Raw genomic sequence first — 20,677 nt, 5'->3', positions numbered from 1 at the left:
ACAGCACCACTTCCGGCTTTTTTCTTTTTGCTTATGTGGTGCTGAGGAATCAAACCCAGGGCCTCAGGCATGCAAGGCAAGCGCTCTACCACTGAGGCAACTTCCCAGCCCAACTTTGTGAATTTCTTTGACCTCTAAGAGTTTTTTTTTTTTTTTAAGACATACATAAAGTGTGTTTCTATGGTTGTTAGAATTGGAACATTCTTGTACATGTGTGTACACATTGACACAGTGTACTGGCAGTACTGGGGTTTGAACTCTGTAAGAGAATTCTTGCTGTAGGGACTTGAGCTTTGATCTTTATTTAATGCTTTTTACAAGAGATTGGATCTGTAGAGGTTTCCTGATTGTCTTGGGCAGTCAGGGAGGTAAAAACACTGGACAGGAAGTAGGTGCTAGTCTTGAGCTCACAGTTCCCAGGTTGCCTGGGACTTCGGTATATTATGTTTGGTTTCGCTATAAATAATCAGAGTGGAGTTGAGTGTCCTGGAATTTCCTCCATGGTAGTACACAGTTGTGCAGATTGTGTGCTGAAGCTAACCCAAACCCTGTGCTCCTTCCCTTGATCAGTCTTCCTTTATTCTCAATATGTGGTTTACTTCATGATCTTAGAGCCACAAATGGAATAGAAGTCTTGTAATCCTGGTTGGGATTCCACGGCATGCTTTAGCTTTGTGTGAGCTAGCCTGAGGCCTGTAGAATTATCCTCCAGCTTCATCTTGTACCTGGGCACAACAACATAAGAAAGAATCAATTTGATTCTTTCCAAAATAGATTAAAATTTTGTCAGCTTATTTTCAAAGGATTTTAATATAGTTGAGTAACTAGATAACTTTGAAAAATCACTCTTTAAAAATACCTTGTTATTATAAAACCCAACATGTATTGAAAACTCAGAAACAGATGCACACCTTAGTGGGTTAGTAGAATCAACATTACATACCACCCCCAGATCAAGAAATACAATATTGCCATTACTACCCCAGGTCAGGAAATAGAATATTGCCATTAGCCCTTTCCCAGCACAATCTTATTCCCCGTTTTTATGTGAACCACTTCCTGTTTTTTGGTTTTCTACGACAGTATGTATCCCGAGTGCCATAGTTTTGCCTTGCTTATTTCTAAGTTTTATATAAATCAAATTGTACAAATCTGATCTAGTGTGAACTGTGTTTGCTGTGTTGTAACTCCTCTTGGTGTTGTGTACTATTCCAGTGTGTGTACATTCCAGTCTAGTGCTGATGGCAACTGTTGCGTATGTGTGCGTATGGGGTGGTGACAGAGTGGACACTGTTGTGTGTGTGCATGTGTGTGGTGATGTTAGAGTGGACACGATTTTGTATGTGCACGTATGTGGGGTGATGTTGGAGTGGGTATTGGTTGTTTATGTGCCTTTGTGTGGGGGGCATGGAGTGGAAACTGTTGTGGGTGGTGATGTCGAGTGGACACTGCTGTTTGTATGTGTGTGGTGATATTGGAGTGGACACTGTGTGTATATATGTATGGGGTGATGTCGGAGTGGACATTTTGTGATGTTGGAGTAGACTTTCTGCATTTCTATTCTGTGCATTTAATGGGCATTAGGTGTCCCCTTGTAACAGGCCTGTTTCCTAATTGAGCTGTCCAGTTGTTTTCCTAATGACCTGTGATTCTGATGAACTTTTGAATACAAGCCCTATTATTGACTGCTCCTGTTGCAAATATCAGCTTCCACTTTATGGCTTCCTTTTTACTCTCTTAACCTCGACATAGTGACGCACACCTGTATTCCCAGCCCTCCTGATGTGGGGGTTGGAGGATCATAAGTTCAAGGCCTGGACTATATTGTGAGTTCCAGGCCAGCCTAGACATAGTGAAATCTTGCCTTCCCCCAAAAAAGACTGGGGAATGGCTCAAGTGATAGAGTAATTTTCTAGTGAGCTTAAGAGCCTGAATTCAATCCCTAATATTGCCAAATATAAACGTTTTCTTAATGGTGCTGGTTCTGGTATTTGAACTCAGGGCCTGGGTTCTGTTTCTGCGCTTTTTTTTGCTCAAGGCTAACACTCTACCAATTGAGTCACAACTCCACTTCTGGCTTTTTGGTGGTTAATTGGAGATGAGAGTCTCACAGACTTTCCTGACCAGGCTGGATTCAAACTGTGGTCCTCAGATCTCAGTCTCTGAAGTAGCTACGATTATAGGCATGAGCCAAAAGCTCCCAGCTTAATAAAACATTTTTAAAGTGTCTTGATGAAGGTTCTTAGTTTTAATATTGTGTGACTTTATCTAAGGCTTTAGACTAGTATTTTGGAGATTATTTTTAAGATATCAGATATTTTAGGTATTTTAGATGTTTAATGTTTGAACATTTTGTCTTCTATATTTATACTCTTCAACTAGAGGCACTTTCTTATGGGGTACAATCGGTATACAGAAGGGTGAGGTTTTGACATTTCTGCATGGATAGCTGGTTTTCCCATCATCTTTTAGAAGACCTCCTTTCCGTGCAGTTCCTCTTTAGTTACATATCCGCAATCTTTGTAACCCGGTCTGTTTCTAGGCATGTTATGCTATTTCAATTACTATAGCTTTCTAAAAAATACTGGTGAAAAGTTATCTTACCTTCTTCAGTAGTGTTTGACTATTCTTTGCCATCTAAGCTGTAAAATGAGCTTAGCAATCATGCTCCATGTGTTTTCCAGGTTGCATTGAATATATAATTGATTTCCAGAGAGCTGACATACTTAACAATATTGATTTTCCTACTACATTGATTTTCCCACTAATAAACATCTCTTTCCATTCATCAAATTGTTTTATAGTTTTGAGACCCTACATACCTTTGAGTTACGAGACACATTTTCACTTAAATCACCCATACATTTGAGTTGAAGATCTGCTACTTTACTGTTATGTGCTTTTTGTCCTACCTCATGTTCCTTGTCCTTCTTCTGACCTTTTCTTTGGCAACTACTATCTACTCTATTTTCCTCATGTTAGAAGTTTTCCTTTTTTTTTTTTTTGTTCTTTAGCAGTTAAACTAAAGTCACTACAACTACATCCTAAATGTGTAACTTATCGAACTCTATTAATTGGTACTTCTAAAAATGTCATTTTCTCAAATGTGCCAGGGCTTGGCATTAGGTGTCATGTGACTTAGTTGTGCTGTGGCCATGTACCTCAGTTGTCTGCATTTGCAGACCCACATCATCCTCCTCCATGCAATCAGAATTGGTTTAGACTTACATATTTACTGTTTCACTTCCTTTTATTTCTCCTTTCAACCTTTTTCTCATGAGTCATTTTCTATTTACCCTTTTAAGTATTTTCTCTAGCACAGGTCTTCTGGCTCCAAGACAATGTCCTTATTCCACCTTTATTCCTGAAGGTTGTTTAAGTATAGACTTCAAGGTTGGGCTTAAGGAGAAGGCTTTGTAAAAATTGTGTGTGTGTGTGTGTGTGTGTGTGTGTGTGTGGACACGCGTACCAACACTTGCCTTAAAAGCACAAAACCAAGCGATTAGACACTAGTACCCCAAAATAGTAACAGTTCTAGGATGTAGAGTGCAGTCACTTTTTCCTTTTATCTTGAAAATGTCATCCTATTTCGGTTGAGCTTTGACTCTTAATAGGTGCTTCTTGGTTGCAAGTCCTTTGTTTTTTTTTTTCTGACTGCTTTAAGATTTTCTCTCACATTGAGTTTTTAGCAGCTGTATATCTAAATATAGGCTTCTTAAACTTAAACTAGGCTTTAATTCCTCCTAGAAATGTGCTGCTGTGTGTCTCATCAGTGTCTCCTCTCCTCACTCAGTGTCCCATTTAGACTATGTCTTTGTTTTGTTGTGTTTTCACTTGTACCTTCTTTTATGAATTTTGCCAATTGTTTGTTTCTCCCAATCTGTCTGGATTTTTCTTCTGAACTAACTTCCAGTCTATGAGTTCAGCTAATGTCTTCCTGTCTTTTTCAGCATGGTTATCCTAAGTCTTTGACAGCACAATATCATAATATCTGGAGTCACTGGGGGTTTTGTTTTCTGGTTGTTTTTTGTTTTGTTTTTAGTTCTCATTTACATTGTCTTACCACCTTTTATGCTTAGTTACTTTTTATTTGAAAAATTATTTGTAAATATATGAGGCCTGGGATATTTCTTCCAAAGAATAATTTTGTTTTTTTCTGACAGCTCCTAAGGCACTAACAAAACTGCAGTGCAGCTTTCAGATCCCAGTTTTCTAGACTATTCAGACAACCCAGGTAGCAGTGTCTGCAGAAGCTGTGAGAATTTTAGTTATCCTTCGGTCTAGAGTTAGGCATTTAGGTGTCATACTTCCTTACCCCAGAGGTTGGCAGAATTTTAAGGACCCAAGAGTAAATATTTTTGGCTTTGTGGACCTTAGAATCACTGCGGTACAGAAGCAGCCATAGACAAGCGAGTTAATGCTGTCTGCATTCCAGTGCAGCGGGGATGTTCTGTACTAGAGTTTGAACTCAGGGCCTCACACTTGCTTGGTTTGTTTGCTCAGCTGGTGCTCTACCACTTGAGCCATGCCTCCTGCCCTGCTTTTATGCTGGCTATTTTGGAGATGGAATCTACTGGACTTTTCTCCCCAAGCTGGCCTCAAATTCTAATACTCTGGATCTCAGCCTCCAGAGTAATTAGGATTACAAGCATGAGGGATATTATTACAACCCCTAATAAAGGGGTTGTAATATGTACAAAAACATAAATAAGGCCAGATGTAGCTTATGGGCCATAGTTTGTGAGCTGCAGCTTTATTCTATCAGAAGCTCTACTCGCATTTGTGCCACCTCTTCCAAGCTACAGATGAATGTTCAGTGCTAGGCAAGCCCCTCCTGGGCTGTCTTAGTTGTTTTCTTAGCAGGAGAATTAATCTGAGTAAGCCATTACCAGATGCTAAGGTCATGTGTAAGTTAATTTAAAACAACGAGACTTTGCTCTTCTCTGTTCTTTAGGATAGAAATATCTTGAGAAAAATATCTCCCTAGCACTGTGAGATAGGGCTATTTGTGATACGGTTCTGTGGTCTTCCTAAAAATTAGCTTTCCAAGGTTAAAGTCATGGCACACTTGCCCTCAGAACCTCCTTGATGCTGGCCACAACTACTGTGCACTGTTGAGAACGGTGCCCGCTCTCTCCCTGTGGCTGTTGAGCACTTGAGAGTGGCCAGTGAACTACAGATCATAACCTTAAATCCTTACTAGCTTTAAGGAGTCGTGCATGGCTCCTTATTCAGATTGTGTAGATGTGGCTTGTTCTTACACTCTACCACCACAGTGTCTGCCTATCAGTGCTCCCGTAAGGAGTCTTCACTAATTGTGTTGGATGTAAATCTCCCTCAGTATCCCAGCTACTATTACTCCCGTCGTTCCGAACATGTGACCAAGGTACATGCATCACCACCCTCAGTGGACAATGTAAGACTGAGCCTCTGTCCATTTACTGTCTCACATGAATCATTCTCTGCAGGGCAAGGGGCGGATCCGCCGAGGGAACTACCCAAGTCCATCCTCCCCTGTCCTAGTCCGGTTGCCTCCTGTGTCGGATGTCCCAGAAGAGACCTTGATGAGTGAGGCAGCCATGGAGACTGATGTCACAGAGCAGCAGCAGGCCGCTATGCAGCAGGAGGAGAGAGTGCTGACGGAGCAGATAGAGAGCCTCCAGAAAGAGAAGTGAGTGTCTGGCAAGGAGAGACTGTCACCATCTTTTTAGTCAGTATCTTAGTATCAGGCACTATTTCAGGTGACACAAGGATATGGAGATGACAGTAACCAGTAAAACGTGAAAGTGAGCCAGGCACCTGTGGCCCACACTTGTAATCCTAGCTACCCAGGAGGCTGAGATCTGAGGATCGCAGTTCAACACTAGCCCAGGCAGGAAAGTTCATGAGACTCTTATCTCCAATAAACCACCAGAAAAGTGGAAGTGGTGCTGTGGTAGAGCTTGAGCTGAAGAGCTCAAGAACAGCGCCCAGGCCCAGAGTTCAAGCCCCATGACCGACCAAAAAAAAAAAACAAAACAAAATGTGAAATTGATCATCTTGGAAGGAAGTGCCACCAGCTGGGCCACAGGGTCACTGCTATGGTGGGGTTGAAGGGAGGGTAGTATTCATAGCTGCATCAGTCTTAGTACAGGACCAGCACCTTCAAGACTTGATGAATAAGGAAGAATTCCCAGGCTGAGACAAAGCCCTTTTCAAGAATGGTCCTTACCCAAAATCCCCTGCAGAACTGTTATCATGTGATCAACGTGGCTGTGGACCCAGCACTGGGATTCTGGGTGCAAGATAAGCAATGAACAAGAAACTTTGTCGCCTCTGCTGTCCTTTGGGACATGTGACGTTGTAGTTGTCCCTCGAGTGGCTGGACTAGTTCTGGTTGCCACTGCTGAGTCTGCAGAGGTCTTAAAGGAATCTTTGTTCCCGGAGCTCAGGCTCAGGTTTGAGAGCTCAAGTTCATGAGGTGATGTGAAACTGTTAACTTATTCTACGATTGAAGTTAGCTAAAAACAGTAGCTCTGCTAAGGCAGAGGTGTGTAAACTGACCAGTGGCTGACAGTGAAGTATAAAAGTGATCTGTAAACAGGACTTAGCTCTGCCCTGGTTAACATGGTGTTGGGAGGTATTGGAGGATTTATAGAAAAGGCAGGGCTGGGAAGGTGGCTCAGTGGTAGAGCACTTGCCTTGCATGCTTGAGGCCCTGGGTTCAATTCCTCAGCACCACATAAGCAAAAAAGAAAAAAGCCGGAAGTGGCGCTATGGCTCAAGTGGTAACCTTGAGCTGAATTGCTGAGGGACAGCGCCCAGGCCCAGAGTTCAGGCCCCACGATCAGACCCCCCCCCCAAAAAAAAAAAAGAAAGAAAAGGTCTTAGCAGAAAAAGGAGAATGCATACACAGCCACTCAGAGACAGTTCTGCCTGGGAGACTGTCTTTGGAGAGATTGTGCATTGAGCAGTGAGCTCCCAGGAGACTTTGCGTGTATAGCAGTGAACTCCTAGGGGACTCTCCTTGGAGAGGTTGTCTGTGGATCTCAATCCAAGTAATGCAGAAGCAAGGCTGATGGGCTTGACATGGAAGAGACTTGACTAAGAGAGAAGGAGAATTGGTAAGATAAGGAAGTATGGGTGGAGAGCTGAGTTTTAGATTTGAGCTGGCATATTTCAGGTAATGACTAGCTATAGAATCTGCTCATTGATGGGCTGGGAAGGTGGCTCAGTGGGTAGAGCGCTTGCCTTGCATGCTTGAGACCCTGGGTTCAATTCCTCAGCACCACATAAGCAAAAAGAAAAAAGCAGAAGTGGCACTGTGGTTCAAGTGGTACAGTGCTATCCTTGGGCTGAAGAGCTGAGGGACAGTGCCCAGGCCCAGAGTTCAGGCCTCACGACCGGATCCCTCCAAAAAAAAATAATAATCTGCTCATTGAGGCAATTTCTTATAATGAAAATTTCTTGCATTGCAGAAAAAGTTTAGACCTAAAGGAATTTTGGATTAAGGTTTTAAAGTGAGTTGTTGAAACAGATCAAGGTACTCTTGTTTTCTGGATGGGGAAACAGATCCAGAGAAAGGAAAGTACTTTGTGATACATCAGAGAGTTTAGAATGTTAAACTCCTGATTGTGGTCTAGAGTTCATTCCACCACTATCTCATCCTCCGCATCTTCCCTTGGCCTACTGTCCTACTGTCATCTTGTCCCTTCGTTCATTTGGTTTTAGTGGTCATTATGGCTTTGGCTCATGTAGGTCCTTGTGACCACCCTGGAAGGGACAGTAAGAAACGCGACTATCTTTATGACTGAGAGTCTTAACTTTCATGAAAGACTTTCTTCCTGTTGTTTTCCATGCATGTACCCTCTCCTGCTGATGGTCTATTGATTGTATCTCCCAGGGAAGAGCTAACATTTGAGATGCTCGTACTGGAACCTCGAGCCTCTGATGATGAAACCCTAGAGTCTGAGGCCTCCATTGGTACTGCTGATAGCTCAGAGAATCTGAACATGGAGTGTGAAGGTGGCATCTCTGAGAGATCGGGTAAGTGAGCCTGGTAGGCCAGAGCCGCTGGACCTGCTCCACAGAGAAGGCATACAGTGCCTGGGCTAAGCTAGGTGTCCGTCCTTACTGGCCAGACACAAGGTGACAGGGGGCTCAGAATCTCTGGTCTTTGTGAAGCTCCTCTTCATGTCATACCAACCTCCAAGTGTCATGTGGTAGATAATACCACACTTTCTCCAGGACATGCCCATTTCCTAAGGGTGGTGACATAGCTCAGGAAGACAACTCGCTGAATATTCTGACAGATTTTTAAATGACGGTGACTGTTCTAGGCCTTTGCTGGCCACATAGTCTAACCCCAGCTTTCCTTGGGCTGACTGTTTGAGTGATATATGCAGAACTGATCGAACCGCTTTTTGAGTCAATGGCCAGGCACAGAATTAGCTGAGCCTGCACCTCCAATATTAGCTCCTCGAGTTTCACAGGGCAACAGTGACATCTGTCCATTACAGGACACTGCATCAGAGGAAGTGTCACATTTCGCTGTGGTCTGTTTCTGTATTAGAGAGAAGCTTAGCTCTGAGCTCCCAGAAGGCCGCGGGCAAGTCACGAAAGCAGCTGAGAAAGCAGCAGGATTCCATGGAGTCGGTAGACTCCTCCGCCTCTTCGGGTCTACCCAGCGCTGCATCATCTCATGGCACCCGAAAACGATTCCAGATTTATTCCAAGTCTCCATTCTACCGAGCAGCCTCAGCTGGTGAGGAAGGACCATTGGGCCAGACCAAATCTCTGGAAGACAGGCCTCAGTTTATCAGCAGAGGAACATTCAACCCTGAAAAGGGCAAGCAGAAACTAAAGAATGTGAAAAACTCACCCCAGAAAACCAAAGAGACCCCAGAGGGGACAGTCCTGCCTGGTCGAAGGAAGAATGTAGATCCAGACACCAGCTCAGCCCAGCAGCTCGCCCTCAGTGGCAATAATGAGTTTATGGTCTGAGCTGACACATGCGCGTCCCTCACAGACTTGTAAAAAAAACAAAAACACGTCTCGTCCTGGGGCCTCTTCTGCCCATCCACAGCAGTGGCGGTGTTTTCTCAGCATAGGGCTAAGACCTGCGTGCTGACTTCCTTGGCCTCCTGCAGAAGTGGAAAGGCCGTCTGGAAGCCTGCTGGGGTGGTGCCAGCTGTGCCTTGGCAGCTCTGTTTGAATGAAGAGTTCACTAAACCAGGCCCCCCTCCCTTCCCCGGGGGGATCCCTGGAGCTAGGGGTTGCCTGTCTCCCACCCCACCCCCTTCCCTTACAGAGAGAGGTGCTGGACGGGAAGGGAGGGGCACTGGGGTCCTGAGGAAGCTTAACCATGAAAGTGAAAGCCTTTGGGTTATTTTAGGGTAGTTAGGAGCCAGGGCAGTATGCAGTCTTTTTTCCAAGGATTTATAAACAGCCTAAGCCTTTATTTTAAAAATTTTGAACACTCCACATTATATTCTGGGGAAAGTAAAACACGCTGCTTTCACGAAGCCATCGGAGCATGTCTCCAGTGCCTGTTATGCCATGGAGAAGAGATGGCTGGTGTTATGATAATCAGCTCTGGTTTAACTCCTGGTTAGGTTCTGCCAAATCCATCGCACGGGCTCATGTTTCAGTAGCCATATTGTTCTGCGATCCCTGATCCTAGTGTCAGATTCCTCTAGTTCTGTTGTTCGTGCTTTAATAGCACAGAGTTTTAAGGGGTCTCTGTATGGTTTCATGTGGACTAAACTGACAGGCCGCTGCGAAGGAGCCTCTCCAGCCACGCCACTCCCGAACAATCCACGCCACACTGCATGAATAAGTGTTACAGAAAGCTGCCAAGTTGGTTTTTTTGTTTTGTTTTGTTTTTTAGGTTTTTAGTATGGCCCATCTAACTTTTATCTTCTTTTCCTCAGACCATCAGTATTAAATAGATGAAAAAAAAAATTGAGGACTACTTGAAGCTATTTTGTTAATATACTGGTTACTGAAGTTTACTGTAAATATATATGTACAGTATGCCTATTCTAACCTGTGCTTCCCTCCTTCCCATGGAATTTCTTCGTGCAGATTGGGGGCCACTGGACAGGGGTGCACGTGACCATGTTCTTCACCCCCCATGGTCTCCATACACCCAAGTTACCGGAAGCCTCCTAGCATTTGTGGGATTAGAAATCGGTTTTTGCTATTTATAATGTATATAAAACAGAACATCCTTTCTTGAGATAGTATGTGAAAATGTTTACTTTTAAAGTTACTAAATACATCTTTTCTAACTATCACATGCACTGTTCTGAAGAAGAGCCTTTGCCACCTGTAACCAGAAGTTTGGTTGTTCTTCCCTCTTATAATGCTTTAAAGTCCTTTGTGAAGGCAGTGTCTCCTCCCACTGCCCCACGTCAGACCTAGGTGTCATTCTGCATGGAGCAGGAGGAGTCTGCCCTGGCCTGGTTTGGGCTGAGAACTGGAACCAGGCTAAGGAAGCTCTGAGAAGCTGCCAAGTGACCGTCAGTGAGTCTACCTCCTTGGGCATGCTGTCCCTAGGAGCAGCGACCGAAGCAGGCACTTGGGATGGCCCTGGGGGGGGGGGCGCGGGCGGCGCTGCTTCCATCCAGTTGTGCACTGCTTGTTGGGTGTGCTAGGGAGGGCAGTGTACTTCCTGCCAGGTGTATCTGCCACCCCCACATGCTCAAGAGGTCAGAGGCCTTAGAAACTGAGGACACCCCATTGAAAACTTCCCTTTGTTCCAGAGAGAATACCAGGGAAACATATCCCAACACATCTTCCCATCCATTCTTTGGACTGTTTTTTTCTGTTGTTTTATCTTTTCATTTTGGGGACTCTGGAAGATAAGTTTGGAACAGTTAAGAATTTGCTACGTACAATAGGTCACTTTCTGCCAGCTAGATGATTGGATGTTGAGAGACTTTATAATTTTTCTCAGGGACCTAAGACCTGAATTTGGATAAAATTAAATAAATACTTGTTTTAGTTGCTAGATTTGTGGATTCCTAGTCATTTAACAAGCTGTCAGGATGGGATGGGGAAAGGTCCCACAATTGTTAAGAATCTCCACAAGTGTTCTCAGGGCCATGGGCATGGTTGGCCCGACAGAGAGATGAAGCCACAACTCTCAGAACTGCCGAACCAAATGCTCTGCTTCCATCTCTTCCTGTCAGCACAGAGTGGCAACTGCCACACTCGCTCACAGACCGGGGCCTCCCTTCCTGTCCATCAGCTTTGTGCCTCCTCCAGCTTCTTAGCTTTAGTCTTGCAAATTTCTGCCCAGCTGCCTGGGGCTGCACCACAGTTGAAGCCTCAGCGCGAGTGTGGGCTGGAGCCCTGTCCCACAGTTCCAGCACTCTGCAGAGCCAGGCTTTCTGCTTGTGTCTGTGTGACCATGCACACGGCGTGGGAATGCAACAAGGCAGAGAAGTGTCATTTCATTCTCCATCTCGGATTGAGGCAGAATATCAGCAAATACAGGCTGGATTCAGGGCCATAACATTTTGGACCTCCTGCCATTTTGATGATTGGCCACCCCAGGCTTTTTTTTTCCCAAAATGTTTCTGTTTTGATAAAGGTGATATACAGAGGGGTTACAATCACGTAAGTCAGGTAGAGAGTACATTTCTTTTTGGACAATGTCACTGCAGGCTTAAATCATGATGAGAGTTGTGAGCCTCAGTTAAGAGGAGACGCTGAGACCAAGGGACCAGATACCAGAGCCCCCAGTTCCCAGCTCTCACGCTGCTGGGGGATGGGAGTTGTGAACATCATTCTGTGTTCCATTACAGGTTGTCAAGGTCAGGGACAAGCTCCTGACAAGACAAAGTGCAGAGAAGAGGTGGTCCCGACCCCTTGGTGTCTGTGAGCTGTGTGCTTCACTGCAGCGAGTGGATGTGTGTATCTTTCACAAGCACTTGCTGAAGTAGAAGGGATCCACGGGGTGTGTTCAAAGCTGAGAGTTTTAGTTGTAAAGGAACATTCCAGATGGCTTTCATATCCACATTTTTCCCCCATGGTGTAGAGCTAGACATGGGAGTTTGTGGTTCCATACCTGATAGTGTGCAGTGCACACACATACATTGTAACCACTCTCCAGCACCGTCCTCATTATCACGCTGGCCTTGCTCTCTGTGAAGGCCCTGTCTTTTTCTGCCTCTAGAATACTTGTGACCCATTCTCCCTGGCCCCATTGCTACATTGGATCTGGTGTTAAAGGGGTAAATGACAAAATGATGGTTGTGGAGATGGGTCTGTTAGATCTTGTTAATGTTTTGGTTCAGGCCTTTCACAAAAGCCTCACCAAGGAGACTTGTTACCTTGTCATCCGTCTGTCTGTCCATCTATCAACCCTTAAAGCCTATTTATCAGCTTTCTTAGGTCATATAAAAGTTGCACTTCTTGAACCGAGTATTTGTATTTATGATGGGAAAGGTGTGGACTACAGATTAGTATTATGTTATTTTAATGGATATAAAGTAATTTATAAGTATGCCGAGTGTAAATTTTGAAAAGCCTGTATTATACAAGGTCGTATCCCGTGAATTATAATACCGTTTTACTGTTCAGTAGAGTAATTCTGTAAGAAGGAACTACTTACATTCCTGATGCAATCAAGAGGCACTTTGTAATTTTTGGGGGGAGGGGGAGAATCTGTATAAAAGTGCAGTTGTGTCACTCAAAATATGCACTGTACAGCCACCCAAGAGCAGCTTGACAACAAATCACCCCACGGCTCATTAAAGAACAATGCTTCCAGCTCTATGTTGGTTTTTTTTTGTTTTGTTTTTTTGTTTGTTTTTGTGATCCTCGCTCCAGCCCTAACTTAAAATCCAAGGAACAGCGTTGAGTTCTTAGTTACACAGTTGAGTTTAAAGGAAAGGACCCAACCCAAAATTGAGAGAGCGCAGAAGTGATCGTTACTAGAAATTAAAATGAAGGTGAGGTTCAAGGTGTTGGGTTTTCTGTAGTGACTTCTAGCTTGGTGTGAAGGCAGTGTGGTAAAGAGATCAAGATGTCTGGAAAGAGGCACCCGGCACTCACTTGCTCCTCACAAAGAAAATCCATGTATGCTTAGTCATATTTTGAGGTAAGTGACCATTGGAAAATACCAGAATTAGGAGTGAAACTGGAACTTTGTAAGATCAGAACCCTGGCACCAAAGCACATCCTGGCCCCACAGCCGTGGAATGGAGAACTCCCTCTGCAGGGTTAATGGTGATACCAGAAGGTTCTCCAGGCTTGCAGCTTGAGTAAGCAAGGGTTTTGCATCATCTCCCAGTGAGTTCACCTCCAGATTTGGCCCTTGGTTTCTGTCTAGAAGGGTAGACACACAGGAAAAATAGAAAAGAATGAGATTGATACAGTAAACTGTCAAACTACAAAGGTGAATGAGAGGAATGGGCAAAAAGTAACAAGCTTATCCTAATCTTTAACAGTAACCTTGAGTGTAAATGGATTAGTTTCTCTATTTAAAAGATACATATTACAACAAGACTCGGGGCTGGGAAGGTGGCTCAGTGGTAGAGTGCTTGCCTTGCATGCATGAGGCCCTGGGTTCCATTCCTCAGCACCACATAAGCAAAAAGAAAAAAAGCCGGAAGTGGTGCTTTGGCTCAAGTGGTAGAGCGCTAGCCTTGAGCTGAAGAGCTGAGGGACAGCGCCCAGGCCAAGTTCAGGCCCCACAACCGGACCCAAAAATAAAAACAAGACTATATGTTGCCTACAGACTCTTGCTTCAGTATAGACAAAAAACTAAAAATGAAGGCTGGAATGTTATATTCCAAGCAATTGGAATCCTAATAAAAACATGAGAAGCCATCTGACGAAACAGGTAAGACAAAAGAAAAACGTTAAAAGAGACAAAGTAATGATGAAAAACACCCAGAAAATACTGTGATGAGAAATCTACACACACTTATTGCCAGAACACCTAATTTTATTCAAAAAAATTCTATTAGACACAAAAGGAGAGATAGGCTCCAATTAAATAATAGTGGGGAATTTAAAAGCCCCACACATCAATGGACAGATATCCAACTCTGGCCCTCCCCCAAAAGATCAAAGCTATACTATGAATCAAACACACGTAGCAGATATTTATAGAACATTCCATCCAGTAGTAGTAAGAATACACATTCTTTCCATCACAGCATGGAACTTTCTCTGGAATAGGCCATATATTAGGCCTGAAGGAAGAAAATATCATCTTGTGTCTTCTCAGACCACAACAGAATGGCACTGGAAGTCAGCAATGGGATAAATGTTAGAAGTTATACAAAACACACCTTTGTGCAAATCGTGGGGGGGGGGTGTCATTGCAGAAGACAGAAACGATTTCCTGGGCTAGGAAGGTGGCTCAGTGGTAGAGCGCTTGCCTTGCATGCATGAGGCCCTGAGTTCGATTCCTCAGCACCACATAAGCAAAAAGAAAAAAGCCGGAAGTGGTGCTATGGCTTAAGTGGTAGAGCGCTAGCCTTGAGCTGAAGAGCTGAGGGACAGCGCCGAGGCCCAGAGTTCAGGCCCCATGACCGGACCCCCCCCCAAAAAAAAAGAGTTCCTTAAAAGAAGTGAAAATGGAAACTACCCAAATTTGGGGGTGCAGCAAAGCACTACTAAAGTTTGCAGCAATGAGAGCCTATGTCAAAAAAGAATAAGCCAAACTAGTTAGAGGAAATTAAGATCTGAGGAAAACCAAAAGAACACATGGTCAATGAAATGGTTCTTTGAAGAGGAAAAAAAAATCTTTTGCTAAAATAAGAAAAAACTGGAAGTGACCCCAACTATATAATATTAAAGATGAAGAAAGAGACAATGGTTATGATACAGAAAAAAGAATTGTTGGGAATTATTTTGAAGAAAAACATGCCAATAAATTGGAAAACTCGGAAGAAATATAACCTATTTCTGCATACATAAGACCTGCCCAAAATTGAACCAAGTACATATGCATGTGTTTGTATAACTTCTTTATTTTTCATTTTATCTGTTTTTATTGTTTAATTTCTAAAATCTGAATGAACCTGTAACAAGCAATGAAATTGAGTGAGTAAAAAGAAAAAAAAAAGTTTCAAGAGCAAAGGAAAGCCAAGGACTAGATGGTTTCACAGCTGAATTTCATTCAACTTTGAGTGGGAAAAATGAAACAAAAACTAATACCAGTTCTTTCCCAATTATTACATAGAGTTAGGGAAAGAGCCCTTCTCAACACATGGTATGTGACCAGCATTGCTAGTATTCAGACCTGACAAGGGAACAAAAGCAAGGGAGAACGAACTATAGTCCAGCATGTTACTGATAAACATAGATGCAAAAATCGTAAAAGAAACACCAGCAAATCAAACTCAATGGCACATCAAAAAAAAAAAAAATCACACATCAGAATCCTGTTGACTTCATTTCAGGGGGACAAAGATGGTTTAACATATGCGAATTAACAAGTTAACATCATCGGATTATCAAATACATGCAGAAAAACCATTTGATAGCTTTCATATACCTTTATTATAAAAGCCTGAACAAACTGCAGAGAACATCCTAACTCAACAATATATAATATACAAAGGTTATATATAGCAAGTCTTACAGGCCAATGTCATTGAATGAGGAGAAAACATTTCCTCTAGGTCAAGGAACAAGATGGAAAGTGAATTCTCACCCAGCTCTTATTCAATATGGTACCAGAAGTGTTGGCGAGGGTACTTAGGCAGAAAAAAACAAAACTCATTCAAATAGGAAAAGGTGTAAATTACCCAATTATGAGGGATACTTCTTTGTTTTTGGGGGGGTGTCCGGTCGTGGGGTCTGAACTCTGGGCCTGGGCCCTGTCCCTCAGCTCTTCAGCTCAAGGCTAGTGCTCTGCCACTTGAGCCACAGTACCACTTCTGGCTTTTTTCTTTTTGCTTATGTGGTGCTGTGGAATCGAACCCAGGGCCTCAGGCATGCAAGGCAAGCGCTCTACCACTGAGCCACCTTCCCAGCCCCTGTGAGGGATACTTCTATACATAGAAAAACCACACACAAAAAAGGCTATTTGAACTGATAAGTGAATTCAGCAAAGTATCAGGATACAAAAATCAGTAATTCTTCTATACACCAATAACATTTTCTGATAATCATGAAAGCCATTCCATTCACAGTAACTACAAAACCATTAACAAAAAAACATTTAATATGAACCATTGTGGACATCAGACAGGGAAGACCTCAAAATGAAAATGACTAAACCCCTATGAAAGAAATTGAAGAAAGCATTAAATTAATACCAAAATATCTCCCTTGTTCATGGATCAAAAGAAAATTGTTAAAATGTCCAAACCAATCTGCAGAGTCAAAACACCATCGCCGTTCTTCACAAAACTAGGAGAGACAATCCTAAAATTCTGAGCCATCCTCATTTCTTTTTATGTTAAATTTATATTACACTGAAATCAGAATAGTGAATGGTAACTGTGTCTTAAAATAGCCTCAGTTGACCAAATAAAACCTAGAGATCTAGAGATGACATTATTTTTTCAGGCTTAGACAAAGAATGCATGGTTTCTCTCATGTATGCAAGTTACATGTAAATTATAAGCATATTTGAAAACACGCAGCACCATATATATTGACTGGAATATGGTGTACACATACATAGGACAGGATTCCAATGGTATAAGTCCTTTGAACAATGAACTTCAGTTTAACAAAATGAACACCAGGAAGCTGAATTTGTGGTATGGTGTGTGTGTGTGTGGGTGGGAGAATGCAGTCATAATATTGAGTGCATAGGTGTGGAAATGGAACCAGGCCACAGGAGGGGGGGAGTGGGGTTGGGGGGTTATGAGGGAGAATGATTGAAGGGGTGACACTGAGCAAGACGTGTTGTCCTCACAAACTGACATGTTCAATTGAAATCCTTTATACAATGAAATATCATTTTAAAAAATTAACCCCCCAAACTCAGAGATGTTTTTCAGACTTGCCCCTGAGATACTACTGCATTTATGACAAACCTAGGAACAGAACAATGTTAGGAGTGGGGAGTTCGAAACCGAGCTGAGCTTTGCTTTCTTTCAACTTGTCCCTGGACTGTGTGGATGCAGAATATTCTAGATCCACACCAGACTCGGTGTTGGAGTTCCCCCTGCCCCGGGACCAGCCTCCTCCCTGACACCCCAGGCCTCATGTCTCTGATCCAGATTCCCAAAATGTCTTCTGCCTGGCTTCTTTCATTCAACTTTTGCACCTAGGATGTTTCTCCATGTTGTCATAAGGACTCACGGTTCACCTTTGGTTAGAGCCGGCTTCACTGTTAGTGCAGTCTGTTAATCCAGGCTATTATGAATGAAGCCACAGTGAATACATGAGTGTTGTATTTTGGGGGGGACAGGGGGTATGGACAGACATTGCTTCTGGTGGAAGGGTGGGAAAAATGTCTACCTTCAGGACACTGTTTCCAGAGGGGCTTCTGTTCCATATTTTTTGTGCTGTAATACTGGGGCTTGAACTCAGGGCCTGAGCACTGTCCCTTAGCTTGTTCAGTCTAGGCTGGTGCTCTATCACTTGAGCCATGGCTTCACTTATGGCTTTTTTTTTTGCTGGTTAACTGGAGATAAGAGTCTCATAGACTTTTCTGCCAGGGCTGGCTTCAAATCTTGATCCTCAGATCTCAGCATCCTGCATCGCTGGGATTACAGCCATGAGCACTGGCGCCTGGCTTCCACTAGTTTTTGAACATGTCACAGAGTAGCTTCTCCATGGGCGTATTCCCAATGGTCTTGCGGAAGAAGAGGAGCTCGATGCGCTCAGAAGTGATAAACCTCAAAGATGGGAGCAGGAGGAGCAATTTCCCAAACCTGAGCAGGAAAGATGATGCTGTCCATCCAACTTATGGCCAGCTCTGGGCACAGAGTCCTCCCAGGACAAGTCAGAGGAGGAAGGAGGGGAGGGAGGAGGAGCCTAGGGCCTGCAAGGGGAAATTCGGGGAGGACCTAGACCAGTACTGTGGGGTTGCAATCCAATCCCAGCTACTCAGGAGGTTGAGATCTGAGGGTCGAGGTTCAAAGCCAGCCAGGGCAGGAATGTCTATGAGACTCTTACCTCCAGTTGATTGGCAAAAAATGAAATGGAGCTCTGACTCAAGTGGTAGAGCCTTGAGTGAAGAAGCTAAGAGAGGCCCTGAGTTCAAGCCCAGGACTGGCACACACACACACACACACACACACACACACGCCACTTGCTAAAGCAAAAATCTCAGGGCCAGTGGGTGGGGGAAAAAGGGAAAAGGGAAGGAGGGGGAGGAAAAGGGAGCCAGGTCCAGCCCTGTGTGATTCCCTCTTCCCAAAGACTCCAGGGTGCCCCCTGGCCTCCCCCCTCAGACTTGGCGTTTGGCAGGAGTTCAAAATCCCCAACAAGCTGATCCCAAGGTGCCTTTCTGGCATAATCTGCTGCCTTGGTCTGAACTTAGGAAACCAGCCTCTGCTGGCCTCTCTTCCTGAGAGGTTTTCTGTTTTGTTTTTTGTCAGTCCTGGGGCTTGAACTCAGGATCTGAGCATCATCCCTAATGCTTCTTTTTGCTCAAGACTAGCACTCTACCTACATGAGCCACAGTGCCACCTCCAGCCTTTTCTGTGTATGTGGTGCTGAGGAATCGAACCCAGGGCTTCATGTATGCAAGGCAAGCACTCTACCACTGAGCCACCTTCCCAGCCCATGGCCTCTCTTCCTGTATGAACAAGGTTTTCTTTTCTGGTGTGCCCTGCCCTTCTTCCCAGTTCTTTTTTTTTTTTTTTTTGTCGGTAGTGGGGCTTGAACTCTGCCTCAACTCTTCAGCTCAAGGTGAGCGCTCTATCGCTTGAGCCACAGCGTTACTTCCAGTTTTCTGAGTGGGTTATTGGAGATAAGAGTTTCACCGGCTTTCCTGCCCAGGCTGGCTTTGAACCTCAATCCTCAGAGCTCAGCCTCCTGAGTAGCTAGGATTATAGGCATGAGCCACCAGTGCCCGGCCTTCTCAGTTCTTATTGAGTCTCTGCCTCCTTCAGATCCAGGCGGTCCCCCGACCCTTCCGCCCTGTGCTGGGGGCACCCGGGGAAGGCAGCAGCTCTGTCCTTCTGGCCCTTCCTTGGGCTTGGCACTGGGCCTGGCTTAGAGAAGCCGGACAGATGCTGAGTGGATGGAGGTCCTCATCTTGTCTTGTCTGGGAGCCCAGGGGTGGGAGGTGGGTGGGGGTAGAGGGGGCCTCTGTCACCTCACGGGCTGGCTGGGGTGACACGCCTTGCTGTGCTGGCTCAGCATCACCTGGGACTGGTCCTGCAAGGCCTCCACATGCTCTGGATCCTTCAGGCCTCGGGTCTCTGCAGAGAGATGGCCCTGAGCTCTCTGCCTCCTTATGGGGGTGCCCAGGATGGACCCCAGGAAGAAAGTGATCTCTTCCTCTGCTCTGACATCTGCACCCATCCGGGGCATTGGAGGGAGGGGCAGAGACAAGTCCTGGAATTCCCCCACTACTCCCCCAACTCTTTCTGGGGTTCCTTGGGAGACTCAGTACCTAGTTTCTGGAAGGTTCCATGGGAGACTATACCTGGCTTGAAGAGGACCAGGGCCTTCATGCAGGCGAACTCTGTGGGGTCCACAGCCAGGGCCCGGAAGCGGGCAATGGTCTCTTGCAGGAAGCGCATCTCGGCACTGGCCAATGCCACCCGACTCTGAGAACCACCAGCCCCGGGGGCCTCAGGAGGGGCCAGCAGTGGGCAGCTGTCCAGGGGCAGAGACCACTGAATGGCTCCCAGGAGGAAGAGCTCGCTCCACGCCTCTTCCAGCAGGATCACCTGTCCTCCAGGAGGGACAAGTGTCAGGGTGGGCCCATGCCACAATGAGCACATAGCAAACTCAAACTCCAAGAGGCCAAGGCTGGCTCCCAGAGCCTCCTGAGCTCTGTCCACCCAGGTCCTGGCGGCCGGCACCATCTGGCCCTGTGGGGTCCATCCTGGGCACCCAACGAAGGCGCAGAAGCCCAGGAGAGTGGACAGCCTGGACAGTGCCTGAGCTCAGAGGCTGCCTGAGCCCCTCAGAGCGGCCTGGAGCAACCCGATCATCCGAGATCCGCTCCCCACTGCCTTGCAGCCAGACCCCCGCCCGTCCTGGCACTCAACCCCGAGGCTCTGTGCTGATGGGGCCTGGCCTGGATTCAGCCACTGCTCTGTCTCGCCCAGACTGGCTGCGGGCCTGGGGTCCACCAAGGAGAACCCTGGAAACCACAGAACCCACCCCTGGCGGCTGCCCTGGGCCTACCTGGTCCCGGAAGGGCAGGTGGGAGAACACGGGCAGGCTCTTTGCCCACTTGACGGCCATGAAGAGCAGGCGAGCCGACGCCTCATGGATGCCATCCAGGCCACAGGGGGACGAGCGGAGCTCGGGGTCGTTGCTGGTGACGTCGATGTTCTCCTCAGCTGCGAGAGGAGGAGGGGACGGTGACCCCGCCCCTGGGGGACCCCGCCCCTTGGGACCTCGATCCCCTGTACCCCACCCTTGGGGACTCCGGAGACCCCTCCCCTGGGGAGCCCCGCCCCTCCAGGCCCTCTGGAGGGTCCTACCCCCCCGCCCCGCACTTGCCATCCTCGGGCTCCAGCTTGGCGCAGGTCTCCGCGGCGACCAGGCCGGCCAGGAAGCGCTGGCCCAGGGCGCCCCGCGGCCCGGG

The 20,677-nt window shown here is 45.7% G+C and overlaps 2 protein-coding genes across 6 annotated transcripts in view; one reads left to right on the top strand and one right to left on the bottom strand.

Annotated features, from left to right (window-relative positions):
• The window catches only part of Myo9a (myosin IXA), a 159,077-nt gene extending 148,498 nt beyond the window's left edge, over positions 1 to 10,579 (top strand). For all 5 annotated transcript variants that reach the window (XM_013012069.1, XM_013012070.1, XM_013012071.1 and 2 more), the window contains 3 exons: positions 5,469 to 5,671; positions 7,883 to 8,025; positions 8,552 to 10,579. In XM_013012069.1, the coding sequence (XP_012867523.1) occupies positions 5,469 to 5,671; positions 7,883 to 8,025; positions 8,552 to 8,982 (777 nt within the window). In that variant the 3' untranslated portion in view covers positions 8,983 to 10,579. The remainder of the gene's footprint in view (positions 1 to 5,468; positions 5,672 to 7,882; positions 8,026 to 8,551) is intronic.
• A 7,125-nt stretch (positions 10,580 to 17,704) lies between these two features.
• Positions 17,705 to 20,677, bottom strand: part of Nr2e3 (nuclear receptor subfamily 2, group E, member 3) — a 4,434-nt gene continuing 1,461 nt past the window's right edge. The window contains exons 4-8 of the mRNA XM_013011914.1: positions 20,593 to 20,677; positions 20,272 to 20,429; positions 19,562 to 19,808; positions 19,229 to 19,334; positions 17,705 to 17,837 (exon numbers count right to left, since the gene is read on the bottom strand). The exon at positions 20,593 to 20,677 is cut by the window's right edge and continues 13 nt beyond it. Coding sequence (XP_012867368.1) covers positions 17,705 to 17,837; positions 19,229 to 19,334; positions 19,562 to 19,808; positions 20,272 to 20,429; positions 20,593 to 20,677 — 729 coding nt within the window. The remainder of the gene's footprint in view (positions 17,838 to 19,228; positions 19,335 to 19,561; positions 19,809 to 20,271; positions 20,430 to 20,592) is intronic.

The sequence above is a fragment of the Dipodomys ordii genome, unplaced genomic scaffold, assembly GCF_000151885.1.
Source record: "Dipodomys ordii isolate 6190 unplaced genomic scaffold, Dord_2.0 Scaffold15, whole genome shotgun sequence".
Lineage (NCBI taxonomy): Eukaryota > Metazoa > Chordata > Mammalia > Rodentia > Heteromyidae > Dipodomys > Dipodomys ordii.
This window is presented reverse-complemented; position numbering and strand designations above follow the sequence as displayed.